This window comes from Doryrhamphus excisus, chromosome 17 (genome assembly GCF_030265055.1).
Source record: "Doryrhamphus excisus isolate RoL2022-K1 chromosome 17, RoL_Dexc_1.0, whole genome shotgun sequence".
NCBI classification, from domain to species: domain Eukaryota; kingdom Metazoa; phylum Chordata; class Actinopteri; order Syngnathiformes; family Syngnathidae; genus Doryrhamphus; species Doryrhamphus excisus.
The window spans coordinates 14,883,645-14,902,500 of NC_080482.1; the positions used below are offsets into that span (position 1 = coordinate 14,883,645).

General features: G+C 40.4%; 1 protein-coding gene across 1 annotated transcript in view; it reads right to left on the reverse strand.

Moving 5' to 3' along the window:
- Positions 1 to 18,856, reverse strand: part of LOC131105183 (aldehyde dehydrogenase, mitochondrial-like) — a 35,715-nt gene that overhangs the window by 10,568 nt on the left and 6,291 nt on the right. The window contains exons 3-9 of the mRNA XM_058053047.1: positions 17,088 to 17,228; positions 14,251 to 14,330; positions 13,177 to 13,288; positions 9,749 to 9,877; positions 8,887 to 9,000; positions 4,404 to 4,506; positions 1,228 to 1,412 (exon numbers count right to left, since the gene is read on the reverse strand). Coding sequence (XP_057909030.1) covers positions 1,228 to 1,412; positions 4,404 to 4,506; positions 8,887 to 9,000; positions 9,749 to 9,877; positions 13,177 to 13,288; positions 14,251 to 14,330; positions 17,088 to 17,228 — 864 coding nt within the window. The remainder of the gene's footprint in view (positions 1 to 1,227; positions 1,413 to 4,403; positions 4,507 to 8,886; positions 9,001 to 9,748; positions 9,878 to 13,176; positions 13,289 to 14,250; positions 14,331 to 17,087; positions 17,229 to 18,856) is intronic.

An 18,856-nucleotide genomic window follows, 5' to 3' on the forward strand; every position in this document is an offset into this window, starting at 1 on the left:
GAGTTTGCATGTTCTCCCCGTGCATGCGTGGGTTTTCTCCGGGTACTCCGGTTTCCTCCCACATTCCAAAAACATGCTAGGTTAATTAGCGACTCCAAATTGTCCATGGGTATGAATGTGAGTGTGAATGGTTGTTTGTCTATATGTGCCCTGTGATTGGCTGGCAACCAGTCCAGGGTGTACCCCGCCTCTTGTTCGAAGATAGCTGGGATAGGCTCCAGCACCCCCGCGACCCTCGTGAGGAAAAGCGGTAGAAAATGAATGAATGAATGGCTGCACGGGGGGCGAGTGGTTAGCGTGCAGGCCTCACAGCTAGGAGACCCGAATTCAATTCCACCCTCGGCCATCTCTGAATGAATGAATGAATGAATGACAGACAGACACCCTGGACTGGTTGCCAGCCAATCACGGGGCACAAATACCCGTTTACCCTTCTCTCCAGCACCCTGGAATTGACTTTCCCAGCTCGGCTGATGAGTGTGATCCCCCGATATTTGGAACACACCCTCCGATCACCCTTCTTGAAAAGGGGGACCACCACCCCGGTCCGCCAATCCAAAGGTACTGTTCCAGACTTCCACACAATATTGAAGAGACGTGTCAGTCAAGACATGTCATCCAGAGCCTTGAGGAATTCCAGGCGAAATTTTGACCACCCCAGATACCTCAGCCGCGGTGATGGAACTGTCCCCAGACTCTGCTTCCTCTATGGAAGGTATAACAGTGGGATTGAGGGCCTCAAAGTATTCCTTCCACCGTCCGACTACATCCTCAGTCGAGGTCAGCAGGCCCCCGGAAGGTTTGCCAGAACCTCTTAGAGGCCGACCAAAAGTCGAGTTCGGCAGTGGCCTCACCAAATTCCTCCCACAGCCGAGTTTTTGCCTCGACAACCACCGAAGCCGCGAACCGTTTGGCCTGACGGTACCTGTCAGCTGCTTCAGGAGTCCCACAAACCATCCATGCTCGATAGGACTCCTTCTTCAACTTGACGGCAACCCTGACCTCTGGTGTCCACCATCGGGTTCGGGGCCAGGCGCCACGACTGGCACCGACCAATTTTTGCAGTTTCTTTTGTATGTGTGGAGGGGGGGGGGGTCATGTTAAATAATTATTTTTGAATGTGGGCTAATTAAAAAAAGAAACAAAACATGCTGCCAATGGCTCTGGGGCCGCACTTTGGACCCCCCTGAGCAATTCTCGTATATAGCGTAGCGTTGCGAGTGTTACCTGGGGTCCCTGCTCTGTCTTTAAGTCGAAGGGGTTTCCCACCACTCGTCTCTTGGCTCTCTCAGCGCTGCGTTCCACAAACTCCTCGTAGATGTCGGCTTGGACGTACGTGCGAGAGCCGGCACAGCAACACTGGCCTTGGTTGAAAAACAGAGCCAAGTGGGCCTGCTCCACCGCATCCTCCACTGGACATGGAACACACCAAAACAGAATAAACAAACACTTCCACATACATACATATACAGTATATACACACAGTACCCTATACAGACACACACTACACAGTACATACACACACAGTACCCTATACAAACACACAGTATACAATACATGCATACTGCACATACAGTATATTGTACATACAGAGTATAGAGTACATACCTTGTTCACATTCTAAAACTATACTTTAACAAGAAAAAAAAACAAAAAAGAAAAAGTGGGAAAATCGGTAATAATTTTAAAAGAATAAACTAAATATATTGCGAAATTTGACAAAAATAATGTCATCACATTATGGGGGAAATTATTTCATTTTAGTAAAAAAAAAAATTGAAATGTTAACAAAAAATGTTATTTCATTTGAACATGCATCAGATTACAATTGAGTGCATCCCATAATCAGTTCACAGTTCCACATGTCCAAAAGGAGTAGGAAGAAGCAAAGCTTATTAAATCCTACCCCTCCGTCTGGTACTTTTACAATCACTAACTGTTACATTTGTTCACTTCCTGCTTTCCATAATACAGTTTAAGGTTGTTTTTTATTATAATGTACCTCATACCGAAGTAGGAGGTGATATGAGCATCCAATGCCATAATGTGTACCATAGTGCGTGTCAATATAGTGATATATATAGCACATCATGACTGGTTCAAGACTCTTCATCCTTGTATTTAGCAAACATCAACTGCTTGTATTGTTTCTTGAATTGGCTCATCGTTGTGCATTGTTTGAGGTCCTTACTCAATCCATTCCATAGTTTGATTCCACATACTGAAATGCTATGGCTAGCATAACGTAGTCCTAGCATAGAAGTGTTTCAAATGTACTTCTTCCCTGAGATCATATTTCTCCTCTCTTGTAGAGAAGTATTGGATGACATTTTTAGCTAATTGGTTGTTTTTAGCCTTATGCATTATTTTAGCTGTTTGAAGATGAACTATATCAGCAAGTTGAAGTATTTGTGATTTTAGAAATAAGGAGTTAGTATGTTCTCTGTAGGCGTCATTATGAATTATCCTTACTGACCTTTTTTGCAGTACATTTAGTGAGTGATGATTGCTTTTATAGTTTTTATAGTTATTAGCCCACTTTCTATGATCTATAGCGTTAGTGATTTCTTCCGTGATTTTAATCAGTGGCATGGAGTAAGGAGACTGGCCGATTTGTCACCATTTTTAAAAATTGGAACAACCTTAGCTGTTTTCATTTCTTGGGGAAATATTTTTTAAAAAGTTGTAACATTATTAGAAACAATGGGATTTTTTTAAAATTTGGAACTAAGTTGTGGAAGAAATGCTAATTTTATGAGAATCAAGTAAAAATATGATAAGTCATAATTTCAAGAAAGAAATTTACAAGAAAAAAGTGAGAATAGTCAGAAAAAAATGTAAGAAATACCAGCATAAATTGTAATAAAACAGTGGTAATTTTATGACAGTAAAGTCAAAATAGTATGATGAAAAGATAATGTCCTTCCAGTTAATGAAATATTAAAGAAAATGAAATTAATTATTTCTTCAACAAATTTTTGGAAGGTTAGGTTGCAGCAAATGTTATAATGCTACAGGGGAAATAAATAAAAATAAAAATAAATATTTTAAAAATATATAATTTTTCATCTTCTAAGAAGACAAAAAGCCACAATTTAAAAAGGTGGTGATATTACAAGGGAAAATAAAGACACTTATATTACAGGAAAAGACATTTTGTTGTTGTCACATCATGAGAAACCAACAATTGTGTAAAACATTATAATATTACAAGGTTAAAGTCAAAACAATATGGGAATAAAGGCATAATTATGAAAAGGAAAAATATTCAGAGGAAAAACCTCATTCTAACATGAAAAAAAATTCAGAGAATGGACTGGAAATATGAGGGGAAAGCCCTTTTACTAGCAGAGATGATATAATTCAAACAGCTAAAATAATGCATAAGGCTAAAAACAACCAATTAGCTAAAAATGTCATCCAATACTTCTCTACAAGAGAGGAGAAATATGATCTCAGGGAAGAAGTACATTTGAAACACTTCTATGCTAGGACTACGTTATGCTAGCCATAGCATTTCAGTATGTGGAATCAAACTATGGAATGGATTGAGTAAGGACCTCAAACAATGCACAACGATGAGCCAATTCAAGAAACAATACGGTGCGAGGTACATTATAAAAAAAAAACCTTAAACTGTATTATGGAAAGCAGGAAGTGAACAAATGTAACAGTTAGTGATTGTAAAAGTACCAGATGGAGGGGTAGGATTTAATAAGCTTTGCTTCTTCCTACTCCTTTTGGACATGTGGAACTGGGAACTGATTATGGGATGCACTCAATTGTAATCTGATGCATGTTCAAATGAAATAAAACCATTACCATTACCATTCATTTGGATGTCATAATATGGGGGGAAATTATTAATTAAGAGGTTCAAGTGAAAATATTATGAGAACAAAATCATCAATGAAATTATTGTGGAAATATTTGGAAAATTGAAAAAAAACAAAAGCAGAAAAGTTAGTTTCTACATTTTTCTGTTCCTTGGTAATCAGAAGTAGAAAATTTCAGCAAAATATCAGTTTTACGGCAGACCAATGAAATGTTCTGGAGCGCATCCTTGCTGTATTATCATTTATAAATGATTACTACTTTAAAAATGGCCCTTGTTCAGACGACAATGCAATGAGAGTTGACATTTTTTAATATAATGGGTAGTGAATGCCAAGCGTGAATAAGAACTTTGGAGCAGAGTACCATGTGGGATGTTGTTGCTAAAGTACTAGAATCCTATTTGAACCAGATCACCAGGCCCAGACCTGTCATTGTTTGCACTGTCAAGACATGTTTGCATGATGCCAAGCTTGGCAAAGGTAGCCCAACTGGTATGGCTAGAATAGTTGTGACATTGAAGTGCAAGTAGTGAAGCAGATAGAACTCAATCATTCATCCATACATACTGTTTGCATCAGACAGGATGATGTTGGGACTCTTTCCTCCAAGCTCCAGAGTGACCTTTTTTAGGTTGCTGTTGCCTGATGCCTGCTGGATGAGATGACCCACCTAAAAGGACACCAACAAGGCAACCGTGAGCAATAGGGAGAACCTTACTTCCCACAATTTCACATCCTGGTTGAAAAAACAAATGAGGCTGTCGAATGATCCAACTGAATCACATGACTCACATATGCAAATACAGTAAACCTCGGATATATCGGAAATTCGCTCACAACGGACAGATAAAAAAGAACCAATTTTTCTGTAATGCATTTCCAATAAAAATTCATTGCATATATCGGATTTTTTATAACGGATTTCGCCTATTTCGGACAAAATCTCCAGTCCCGTTCCAATGCATTTCCATTAAATTTCCCTCGCATATATCGGATGGCCGCATTGTGGCGCTCCGATTCGCCGAATCGTGACAGGCCGCTATACGACGTCATTTGCAGCGTTTGCAGCGTTGCCTGCGCGTCCAGGTACATTGGAAACATAGTCAAGGAAGTGCCTTTTTATAACAGATAAAATCCGATATATGCGTAAAACGGACATTTTCCGGTATACGCATATAACGGATTTCGCTTATATCGGACAAAACCAATGGGAACAATTGAATCCGATATATCCGAGGTTTACTGTATTAACTAATTTTCTTGTGTTATAATGATGGATTGTGAATGATGGGCAAAATAAAAAAAAAAAAAGTGCCGTTCCTCTTTAAGCGTTAAACGTGTTGTCCTCTGTAACTGTTCACCCCGCCCCCACCCACCCAATTAAGTGCTTTTGTTTTAAGCTTTTATGCTTCTGACCACCACTTGAGGGACAGGCCACACAAACACTAAACATTGACGTCAAGTAGGGGGACACAAAATAGGTCGGGCCGTGAGTTTGAGACCCCTGCTCAAACCTGAAATCATGTACAGTAAACCTTGGATATATCGGACTCGGATATATCGGAAATTCGCTCACAACGGACAGATAAAAAAGAAGCGATTTTTCTGTAATGCATTTCCAATAAAAATTCATTGCATATATCGGATTTTTTATAACGGATTTCGCCTATTTCGGACAAAATCTCCAGTCCCGTTCCAATGCATTTCCATTAAATTTCCCTCGCATATATCGGATGGCCGCATCGTGGCGCTCCGATTCGCCGAATCGTGACAGGCCGCTATACGACGTCATTTGCAGCGTTTGCAGCGTTGCCTGCGCGTCCAGGTACATTGGAAACATAGTCAAGGAAGTGCCTTTTTATAACGCATAAAATCCCATTTACGCATATACCGGATATAAATCCGATGTATGCGTAAAACGGACATTTTCCGGTATACGCATATAGCGGATTTCGCTTATATCGGACAAAACCAGTGGGAACAATTGAATCCGATATATCCGAGGTTTACTGTATGTCTGAAATATGCCCATTTTTGACTGTCTTTTATTGAAAGAAAAATAAAAGATGGGACAGGATGATAGATGTTATAGCACATTTAACATCTAAGCCAGGGGTGGGCAAACTACGTCCGGCCCGCCAAGTGTTTGAATACGGCCCTCCCGTTCTTTCCACAGTATTTAATTTAAAATTAACATACAACCTGGAATCATGGCTTGAGCGTTTTGATGGTTTAAGCCTTTTTTTTTTTAAATCAATTTGGTTATTTCATGTGGTTTCCTGTTTACAAAGTGCTCCTAAAAAAAGGGACACAAGCACATATAGCAGATTGCATGACACTTTTACACATACAATAAATCCAGGTGGACGGTTACGTGTAAAATAAATAGTCTGGGCCCCCATAAATTTTGTTAAATAAATGCGACCCGCGAGTCAAAAAGGTTTGCCCACTCCTGATCTATGTACTGCCTGTACCCACCACTAGGTCTTCAACCACTAATGTGAATCACACTTTAACCGTGTTAATTGGAGCAATGAATAACAGGATGCGTTCAAAAACACCACGCAACTTAACGCTTTAGGAACCAGAGTTTTTTTCAGTTTTGACTGATAAAGAGAGATAAATACATACTGTCAATCATCAGTATGTTTGTGATGGGACTAAATTCATTCATTCATTTGTTTTTCTACCGCTTTTCCTCACGAGGGTCGCGGAGGGTGCTGGAGCCTATCCCAGCTGTCTTCGGGCGAGAGGCGGGGTACACCCTGGACTGGTGGCCAGCCAATCACAGGGCACATATAGACAAACAACCATTCACACTCATGTCAAAGATCCTCAGAGACAGAGTCCTTTGCTGTTTTTAAACATGCCCAAAAACAAACAGGAGTCAAAGATCCTCCAAATGACAGGAACGCTCTTCTGTTTTAAAAAAAAAAACCACGCCTGTTCCGTGTGTGTTACTTACGTCTTCGTCAGGACATTCCACATGGTTGTAGAGGCTGTGAGAGATGTTTGTGCAACGCTTCCGATTCATGATCAAGATTCAAATCAGACAGCTCTCTCGTGGACAGAGCTATGGCGATCTGAGCCACACCGGATTGAGTTCCTCATTCGGTCGGTGTACGATGTGCTCCCAAGTCCGTCCAACCTCTTTCGCTGGGGCTTGGCGGAGAATCCACTGTGCCCTCTCTGCCAGAGTCCTGGATCACTGGAACACATCCTCAGCTGCTGCCCAAGGGCACTGGGGGACGGGCGCTACCGCTGGCGCCATGATCAAGTACTGCGGGTCATTGCAGAGGCCATCAGCACAGGAATCTCCACCAGTAAATACCATCAACCAACAAGGCAGTCCATTGTCTTTGTTAAGGCTGGGGAGAAGCCGAAGCAGTGCCGGAGTCAAGCCCGAGACTGGCAGCTGAAAGTCGACCTAGGGAGACAGCTCAAATTCCCAGAGAACATCGCAGTGACCACTCTCAGGCCAGACATGGTCCTGGTGTCAGAAACAACTCGGCAAGTGGTCCTGCTGGAGTTGACTGTTCCCTGGGAAGACCGGATGGAGGAGGCCTTTGAGAGGAAGAGGGCCAAGTATGAGGAGCTGGCAGATGAATGCCGAAGCAGAGGATGGAGGACCCGATGCAACCCCATCGAGGTCGGGTGCAGAGGTTTTGTAGGCCAGTCTCTCATTAGAGCACTCAAGATGCTGGGAGTGAAGGGTCAGCATAACAAAAGAGCCATCGAGAACATCACTGACGCAGCAGAAAAGACGTCCAGATGGCTGTGGATCAAGCGGGGAGATCCGTGGAGAACAAAAGCTACTTAGACAAAAGCCGGGACTGATCAACCCGGCTGGGTCACCTGGGCGAGGGTGTCTGTTGTGAGACCCGAAACACCCAGTGAACCCAGGATACAGCACTGATAATGTGTCTAAGTTGCACCGAAAGTGTATGTCAGAACTGGTTTTCATGTTGTTTTCACCTCTGAAAGTAATCTACCTATAAAATAATAATAAAACCTATCCTACCCAATCTGAAAGTCAGCATAGACATTCAGTGCTATTGATTGATTGAACTGATTGACTGTTCCAATACGTCCTGAGGGCAATGCAGTATTGATAGTGTTGATATGATTTCAGCAAGTGTGGAAAGTCTTTGTGTAACGGAGTTAAAAATGCACGTTATTATTTATTTTCTAAATGTGGGAATTTATTATTATTTAGTAATTGTGTGAATTTTATCTCAATGAGTTATTTATTTTTCTTATCTTGTTTACTCCATTTTCATTGCTTTCTTTGTATGTGTGTTTATTTTATCCTTTTACTTCTGCTCCTCCCGGGCTTCCGTAGTTGTTAAAGAGCTGCAGACAAAATGTGTGTGTAGTTTAAGATTTGGTCATCTGTGTTGTGTATATTGTGTTTATGTTGATATATTTGTCATTTCAAGTGGTTTTATGTTATTTTGATCGTTGGTTTTAATTAAAAGGGCTTCTTTTCAGAAAGAATGAGATGGCGGATACAGGCGGCTGAAATGAGTTTCCTCCGTAGGATAGCTGGACTCACCCTAGGTTGAGGTGGCTCGGGCATCTAGTCCGGATGTCTCCCGGACGCCTCCCTGGGGAGGTGTTCCGGGCATGCCCAGCCGGGAAAAGGCCCCGGGGCAGACCTAGGACACGCTGGAGGGACTATGTCTCACAGCTGGCCTGGGAACGCCTTGGTGTCCTCCCGGTGGAGCTGGAGGAGGTGGCCGGGGACCGGGAAGTCTGGGCTTCCCTTCTAAGACTGCTGCCCCCGCGACCCGGACCCGGATAAGCGGAGGAAAATGGATGGATGGATGGATGGCTTCTTTTCATTTACACTTCTGGCGGGATTTGCGTTACATTAGGCCCGTCGTGGTTTTTGTTACAATGTTTAATTTATGTTCCATCTGTGTAGGGTGCAGAAGTGGAGAAGAAAGAGAACTTTTATTTTCATTCTTTTGTTCCTCAGAAACCTAACAAAGGCCGTTACATTTGGTTGACAGAGAAGAAGTGGAAATGAAAGACAGATGGTTCCTACCTCTGTGGATCCTGTGAAGGCCACTTTGTCAACGTCCATGTGTCTTGCAATGGCAGCTCCGGCTGAAGGCCCCATGCCGGGCAAAATATTCACCACCCCTTCAGGGAAGCCCACCTTTAAAAAGAGTCAGTAGAGTCGTCTCAACCTCGAATGATTAGAATAACATACACAAAAAAAGTGCATCACACATCAGTGTTTCCGTCAGGACTGCAATATTTTTTTCAATTAGGGGGAGCGCTAGATGAGACTTTTATGTACGTATGTCTTAAATAGGGGCGGCACGGTGGCGCGCAGACCTCACAGCTAGGAGACAAGGGTTCAATCCCACCCTCGGGCATCTCTGTGTGGAGTTTGCATGTTCTCCCCGTGCATGCGTGGGTTTTCTCCGGGTACTCCGGTTTCCTCCCACATTCCAAAAACATGCTAGGTTAATTAGCGACTCCAAATTGTCCATAGGTATGAATGTGAGTGTGAATGGTTGTTTGTCTATATGTGCCCTGTGATTGGCTGGCGACCAGTCTAGGGTGTACCCCGCCTTAAGCCCGAAGACAGCTGGGATAGGCTCCAGCACCCTCCGTGACCCTCGTGAGGAAAAAGCGGTAGAAAATGAATGAATGAATTATGAATGAATGAATGAATGTCTTAAATAGCTTGTTTGCTGTAATTATGCCTACTATTTTGGGTAATAGGAGTGGAAAGGTGACTAGATTTCAGGTTCTACTAAATCAGGGAGTATCCAAACATAAATGTTTTTGTGTTTTATTTTATTTCTACAGGGCGCCATTTGGACCCCCCCCCGAGGTAAATCATTCAGAGCCTAAAACTGATGAGCGTATGTGTACACGTCTGACCATGGCCGTACCTCTTTGATAAGGTTGGCCACGTAGAGCGCGGTGAGCGGCGTCTGCTCAGCAACTTTCATCACCACCGTGTTACCCGTTGCAAGAGCAGGGCCAAGTTTCCACGCCTGCATCAAGAGAGGGACGTTCCACTGAAAGGAGAAAAAAAAACAACCTTAGTATTTTGCTAGCACGCATTACTGTATGATCTCTATGATCTCTATTTGACATGTCTGGTTTTGCTTTAATTTTCTGTATTTATTACTTTAGTACTTGTACCACACAGGGCCGACCTGTCAGTATTTGCATTGAATATATTTTATATACTTAGCTGACAGGAAGCAATACGTACAGCTAGGAGAATACACATCTGCAAGTTCATATATTACGTGCGGAGTTCCCCAGGGGTCAATACTGGGGCCAAAACTGTTCAACTTGTATGTCAATGATATCTCCAAAGTAACGAAAGACTTAAAGCTGGTATTATTTGCGGATGATACCACTGCTTTTTGTTCTGGGGGGAGTACAGACAAAATCATTAGAAAGGTCAGAGAAGAAATGGTCACACTAAAAAGATGGTTTGATGATAATAGATTGTCCTTGAACCTAAATAAAACTAAAATCATGCTGTTTGCTAACAGCAGAAAGGACACACACCAGCAAATACAAATAGACGGTGTGGACATTGAAAGGGTGAAGGAAAATACATTTCTGGGGATCACAATAGATGAAAATATGAGCTGGAAACCTCATATTACAAATATACAACATAAGGTGGCCAGAAATATTTCAGTATTGAACAAAGCAAAATTTGTTCTCAATCAGAAATCACTCCACACTCTTTATTGCTCTCTGGTTCTACCATATCTTACTTATTGTGTGGAAATATGGGATAATAACTATAAAAGCAATCTTCACTCGTTAAATGTACTGCAAAAAAGGTCAGTAAGGATAATTCATAATGCCGCCTACAGAGAACATACTAACTCCTTATTTATATACTCCTAAAATCACAAATACTTCAACTTGCTGATATAGTTCATCTTCAAACAGCTAAAATAATGCATAAGGCTAAAAACAACCAATTAGCTAAAAATGTCATCCAATACTTCTCTACAAGAGAGGAGAAATATGATCTCAGGGAAGAAGTACATTTGAAACACTTCTATGCTAGGACTACGTTATGCTAGCCATAGCATTTCAGTATGTGGAATCAAACTATGGAATGGATTGAGTAAGGACCTCAAACAATGCACAACGATGAGCCAATTCAAGAAACAATACAAGCAGTTGATGTTTGCTAAATACAAACTGGTCCTGAACCAGTCAGGATGTGTTACATATACACTATTTTGATGGTTACTATGGTACACATAATATCATTGTATGGTCATATCACCTCGTACTTTGGTACGTGACAAAAAAAAAACACTTAAACTATATTAGGAAAGCAGGAAGTGAACAAATGTAACAGTTAGTGATTGTAAAAGTACCAGATGGAGGGGTAGGATTTAATAAGCTTTGCTTCTTCCTACTCCTTTTGGACATGTGGAACTGTGAACTGATTATGGGATGCACTCAATTGTAATCTGATGCATGTTCAAATGAAATAAAACCATTACCATTACCATTACCATTACCATAATATATAGATAGCTAGAAACACTGTATCTATCTTTGTATATTAGCAGTAATAATGTTGTGCAGGCAGCAGTGGTGTTCAAGGTCCCGCTGTAAATGACATAAAAAATGATGATGGCTGGGTTTGCTTGAGAGAAGAGGAAGCGTAACAGTGCAAGAATAGTATATGACAGGCAGGCTATCCTTCGTCTGAGAAAAATCAGCAATTTGAAGCCCGTAAACATTGAAAGCCATGATCGGCTATGCCAGTTAGAAATAACACATCACAGTACAGACCGCCCGCGGAGACATCGAACGCGGGGCTGTCGTGGTGGACTTACAGCTAAGCTAAAAGCAAACATTGTTGTTCATATTTGATGTCATCTATCGTCTAGCTATGCTACAACCTTTTGAAATACATCAAAACTGAAAATCTTTTTTTTAAACAAATTAAATCAGAATTTGGGCGGCACGGTGGTCTAGGGGTTAGCGCACAGACCTCACAGCTAGGAGACCAGGGTTCAATTCCACCCTCGGGCATCTCTGTGTGGAGTTTGCATGTTCTCCCCGTGCATGCGTGGGTTTTCTCCGGGTACTCCGGTTTCCTCCCACATTCCAAAAACATGCTAGGTTAATTGGTGACTCCAAATTGTCCATAGGTATGAATGTGAGTGTGAATGGTTGTTTGTCTGTGTGTGCCCTGTGATTGGCTGGCGACCAGTCTAGGGTGTACCCCGCCTTACGCCCGAAGACAGCTGGGATAGGCTCCAGCACCCCCCGCGACCCTCGTGAGGAAAAGCGGTAGAAAATGAATGAATGAATGAATAAATCAGAATTTCCAATCATACAAATGGATACAGGAAGTAAAATACAAATAAAAGGCATAAGGGATTGGCAGAAGATACGTTCAAAGATGACATGTAGTACTCTACACTGGTCACTAGGTTGCTTAGACAATAGCCACCACTTGTAGTACTATACAGATACAGGAAGTAAACAAACAATAACAACAAGGAACTTTCCCAATGCTAAGGTCTGTATTGTGTCTTATTTTCTCTTATTATGTTGACTCTATTATGTAATATGCTTGCATTGGAGTGTTATTTCATGGCTTCTTAGAATGCCCCCCCAAAAAAACATATTTAGAAGGTCGTAAAAAGGTTTTCTATGCTCTAATTAAAAGTATTTCCATTTTTAAGGACTCCTACTTTGTGGAAAATCACTCAGTCAGTCGGGTATGGAAACGAGTAACTACTGTACATAGAAAATGTTTCACATCTTTGGGTTCAGCTCATGAAAAATGGGAGGTTCTATTTTTGTTGTGTGTATGATGATAGTGTTTGCTATTGTTTGTAAATTTCCAAATTTGCCCACTTTCCCCACTGAGGGACGAATAAAGGCATTTATTCATTTTCTACCGTTTATCCTCACGAGGGTCACGGGGGGTGCTGGAGCCTATCCCACCCGTCTTCAGGCGAGAGGCAGGTTACACCCTGGACTGGTGGCCAGCCAATCACAGGGCACATATAGACAAACAACCATTCACACTCCCATTCATACCTATGGACAATTTGGAGTGGCCAATTAACCTAGCATGTTTTTGGAATGTGGGAGGAAACCGGAGTACCCGGAGAAAACCCACGCATGCACGGGGAGAACATGCAAACTCCACACAGAGATGTGCCGAGGGTGGGACTGAACCCTGGTCTCCTAGCTGTGAAGTCTGCGCGCTAACCACTCATCCGCCGTGCAGCCCGAATAAAGGCATATCTTATCGTACTTTATCTTGGTTATTGCCGATTCCAAACCACTAAAGCACGACTGTCCTCACCGGTATGATCTGTCCACAGACTCCAATGGGTTCATGTCTGGTGTAGCAGAAATAATCTCCATCGATGGGGATGGTCTTTCCTTCCCATTTGTCAGCCCATCCTGCGTAGTACCTGAGCAGAGCACCAATGCTTTAAATTCAGATCGAAAATGTAAACCAAAAACGGACAAAACTGACCTGCTGTCTCTCTTAGCAGTGAGACTACACTAAGTATATACGTATACAGTAAACCTCGGATATATCGGAAATTCGCTCACAACGGACAGATAAAAAAAGAAACGATTTTTCTGTAATGCATTTCCAATAAAAATTCATTGCATATATCGGATTTTTTATAACGTATTTCGCCTATTTCGGACAAAATCTCCAGTCCCGTTCCAATGCATTTCCATGAAATTTCCCTCGCATATATCGGATGGCCGCATCGTGGCGCTCCGATTCGCCGAATCGTGACAGGCCGCTATACGACGTCATTTGCAGCGTTTGCAGCGTTGCCTGTGCGTCCAGGTACATTGGAAACATAGTCAAGGAAGTGCCTTTTTAAAACGGATAAAATCCCATTTACGCATATAGCAGATATACGTAAATCCGATATATGCGTAAAACGGACATTTTCCGGTATACGCATATAACGGATTTCGCTTATATCGGACAAAACCAGTGGGAACAATTGAATCTGATATATCCGAGGTTTACTGTATCACTATATTGACACTTACTATGGTACACATTATGTCATTGGATGGTCATATCACCTCGTACGAGGTGCATTATAAAAAAAAAAAAAAAAAAAACTGTATTATGGAAAACAGGAAGTGAACAAATGTAACAGTTAGTGATTGTAAAAGTACCAGATGGAGGGGTAGGATTTAATAAGCTTTGCTTCTTCCTACTCCTTTTGGACATGTGGAACTGTGAACTGATTATGGGATGCACTCAATTGTAATCTGATGCATGTTCAAATGAAATTAAACCATTACCATTACCATTACCATTACCATTACCATTACCATTACCATTACCAAAGCTAACATTTAAAAAGCAACTTTATTCAAACCAGCATGTGTTTGTTACCTGAAACATTTCACCACAATGGGCACATCCACTGTGTAGGCAACTGCATATGGCTTCCCATTGTCAAGAGTCTCCAGTTCCTATGGAAACATGACACACAGTCATCAACACATGACGTGCTTTTTATGAAATGAAGAGCTTGCAACCAAAATCCAATTTTCACTAAGTTGCATGTTTTTCATGAGTTTAATAGACCTCTGTCATGTGTATCCAAATCACATATTTTGGTCTTGAAATCATTTTAAAAAATATGAAAAAAAGTGATATGAAATGTATGCTTTCAACCAAAAGGCGCTATTTCCATTTCAGATTTCAACCAAAAGGAGCTAAATCCCTTTCTTTATTCTTTATTCTGATTGGCCCAAGTTTCCCATCTATTGATAATCTGACCAATCAGAGAGAAGAATCCAATTGGCACTGCACATACAGAAAGCCAGTATCAGTGCGCGTCCTGTTTTGTTTGTGTACATTAAGTACACGTATGATAGTTACAGTATGTTATGCAATTCAGGAGAACACAAATTGTGTTTTTACAGTATTCTGTAACATGGAAGTTTTTTTTACGCCATAAAAGGCATGTCTCTACCTTGACACCTCCAACTTTCATGAGAAACATTATTTTACTTGTACTAAAAAACATACAATGTAAAGAGTTTGGAATGAGATGATTTTTGTCACTGTCACCTTCATGGTGCAGTCAAATATGAGCACTGCTTTTAATAACATTTTTATTCATTTAATTCATAATAATTATTTTGTATTGTATGTTGAGAATGGCTTCTGTGTTGTAATTATTTTATTAGCATAGCACATTAAAGCACCTTACATTCTTTTACAACAATGCCATTGAAGAAGTTAAAGGTGACTTCAAATTTATTTCAGCCAAAAGGCGCTAAATCCGAAAAAAGAATTAATTAAAAAATATATATAAAATACATGGTGTGTGCAGGATTTTTATAGCATGCATTTTTATGACCTATATTGATAGCTCTTTCATTTGCAATATAGACTTGATGACCAAATAGATTGATATGTGCGTAGTTAAAAATCATTGATTTTCTCGAAATCAGTCAAAATGGATTTAGCGCCTTTTGGTTGCAAGCTCTTCAAATACAGAATCTGTAGTTTGTTTGCATTTATGTTGGTGTTGTGCAAGAACGGCTGTGGGTAAAACGCCGACTGTGGACTGCGGACCGCCATCTAAATAAACCATTCTGATTGGTCCATTTCAAGATTTGCAAGGATTGGTTTGCAAATTACCACCAGAATTACGCAGTCCGTGTTTTACCAACACCCAACAAGAACCGCTTTTAAAAAAACTCTTGGCAGTACGGCATGCCAAAGTGCATTTGCCCGACGGGAATATCACTGATTGGATTTACTTGCCCAAATTTTGTTTTAACTTTATTGTCGAGCCCTGTACAAAGTGCAAGATAAAATATACAGTATATACAGTATATATAAAATACTGCATGTTTTCTTGTCCATAAATGGCATGTATCATGTGATATGGCTAGCTCAGGGGTGGGCAAACTACGGCCCGGGGGCCACATCCGGCCCGCCAAGTGTTTGAATACGGCCTGCCCGTTCTTTCCAAAGTATTTCATTTAAACTCAACATACAACCTGGCATCATGGCTTGAGCCAACCTTTTCATGGTTGAAGTAGCTGACTTATCAATTTTCGTTATTTGATCCTGAAAAAAGGGACACAAGCACATAATAATAATCATAATAACAATAATAATAACAATTAGAATAATAATTATCATTATTATTATTAACCAAATAATAATAATAATATTATTAAAATTTAAATTATAAGGCACTTTACGTCAAATAAATGATCTCAAAGTATATATATAGCAGACTCCATGACACTTAAAATATATAGACTGATCCCCGCGTCAATTTTCTTAAATCAATGCGGCCCCCGAGTCCAAAAGTTTGCCCACCCCTGGGCTAGCTTCATCATGGTTGTGTTGGTAATACTGTAATATATTAATATTATAATGTAGTACTATTAACCTTACCATGGAAAGGTGAAGGGCCAGTTTCATCTTTATGTTTGTGAAAGGCACGTTAATGCCTGAACATGGATGAGATGTTATTATTGTACCCCAACTCCTTGAAACACAATAAGCACTTCTCCTCTCAATAACAATGAGAAACAGTACAAATAAAGGTTTTGAAATACAAACATACCATCTCTTAATAGTGTTGGATTTGGCTTCCTGATCAAGTCAAAATGTTCCCACACAGGAGAAATTTTCCTCTTTCTAGCTGGCTCCATATCTTCTCTCTCTGAACTCCAAACTAACGTAACCGTAGTAACCAAACCCTCCAAACTATCAACAAACACTATCCACACGCTCAACTGACTGACTCTCATCACAAAACCCCACATTTTAATGTTTAAGCCTGAGGGGTTTATATCGCCGAGTGACGGGCAAACATCGCGGCAAGGCGAGCTTCGGACGTCATCAATTCCGGCGCGGAAGTGCCCACTCGATTACTCGACACACGCTTCGAAGCCACCTCTTGTAACATCACTATTAATTTCCCTTCTCGGCTGCTGTAGCGTGTGCAGTAGAGTTGTGATGACTCAATAAATTGATAAAAGATGGCTACCACCCAAAACGCACACTAAATATACATTATTTCACAGCACAAAAAAAACAAACTGAAATCTACGACACCGTCACTGTTCAGGCAATTACGTCTATTGTTTACAATAACCTTGTTATAAGGCTTATGGTTATCGCGAGTGGCACTTTGCGGCAAGGACTGCATTGGACCAAACCACTGCCGCAACGGTCAGCGGTGTGTCAGAACCCACCGCAAGGTAGCCAGCGTCTCTCTCAATTGCGTCAGCCAAGCGGCTGAGAAGAAGGCCGCGATGGGAGGCGTCCATCCGTCTCCATGGCGAACCCAAACGGAAGGCATCCTGTGCTGCTTTCACTGCTTTGTCAACATCAACCTGCAAATATATATAAAAAACACAACATTATAGAATAAATGGCAGGAAAAATAAATTACCCGGATTGCAAAGCATGTGTTGAAGCATCATTTTAATACTTTTTAACTGCAGGTTTGAAGGATCAGTGACCAAAGTCACTTCCTGTCCGTGCAACTGAAACACACCAACAGTAACATACACAAGTACGGATCTTATTTATGTCTATTTTGTTTACTATATTGGGTAATGGGAGTGTAAAACCCCCACACTCGAAAAGTCTGGTCTCGATCCCAATAACCTCTCCAATGTCCGTCCCATATCCCAAACTCACCTCAACTCCAACAGCCTGTTTGAATCCTTCCAGTGCGGTTTCCGTCCCAAACACAGCACTGAAACAGCTCTTCTTAAAATCACCAATGATCTTCTTCTCCCCTCCGACTCCGGCTTACCATCTTACCATCCTCATCCTCCTGGACCTCACCGCAGCGTTTGACACCATTAGCTACTCCATCCTCCTGTCCCGCCTCAAAACCAGCCTCAATATCACTGATTCTGCTCTGGTTCCAATCATACCTCACCAATCGTCAACAGTTTGTGCACATAAACAAACCCCTTTACCTCAAGGTGTTCCTCAAGGTTCAGTGCTTGGTCCTCTTCTCTTCAGCCTCTACATCAGGGGTCTCAAACTCACGGGCCAAATGCTAGTTTGAGGCCCCCGCCTTGATATGAAAGTTGAATTTGTTTAATTTGTTTTTTGATTTGCTTATTAATTTTTCCATCTTATTTTGTGTCAAAAAATAAAAATTAATATTAAACATTTATTTAATAATTTAATAATAAATAAAAAATAATTTGTTCATTTGTTTAATTTGTTTTTTTATTTGCTTATTAATTTTTCCATCTTATTTTGTGTCGAAAAATAAAAATTAACATTAAACATTTTTTTAATAATTTAATAATAAATAAAAATTAATATGTTCATTTGTTTCATTTGTTTTTTGATTTGCTTATTTATTTTTTGATCTAATTTTGTGTCAAAAAATAAAAATTAACATTAAACATTTATTTAATAATTTAATAATAAATAAAAATTAATTTGTTCATTTGTTTAATTTGTTTTTTATTTGCTCATTTATTTTTCCATCTTATTTTGTGTCAAAAAATAAAAATTAACATTAAACATTTGTTTAATAATTTAATAATAAATAAAAATTAATTTATAATAATTCATAATTATTATAATTTAATGTTTTATCAGAGCTTTTGCAAAGAACCAAAGCACTGAAAAAGTGGAGGGTATAGCATTGAAGACTATTATATTATATATATATTTATTAATATTTAATAGAATTAATATTTATTAATATTTTTATTATATTTTTTCCCTTTTTTAAATATATACATATATATATGATTTTTAACCTGATGCGGCCCAGCCTCACCCAGACCCTAGCTCCAGTGGCCCCCAGGTAAATTGAGTTTGAGACCCCTGCTCTACATCCTTCCACTTGGCAATATCATCCGTCGTCATGGCCTCAATTTCCACAGCTACGCCGATGATATTCAGCTATACATTCCTACCACGTCCATCAACTCCAACATCTACTCCACCCTCACCAACTGCTTCGCTGATATCAAAACTTGGATGG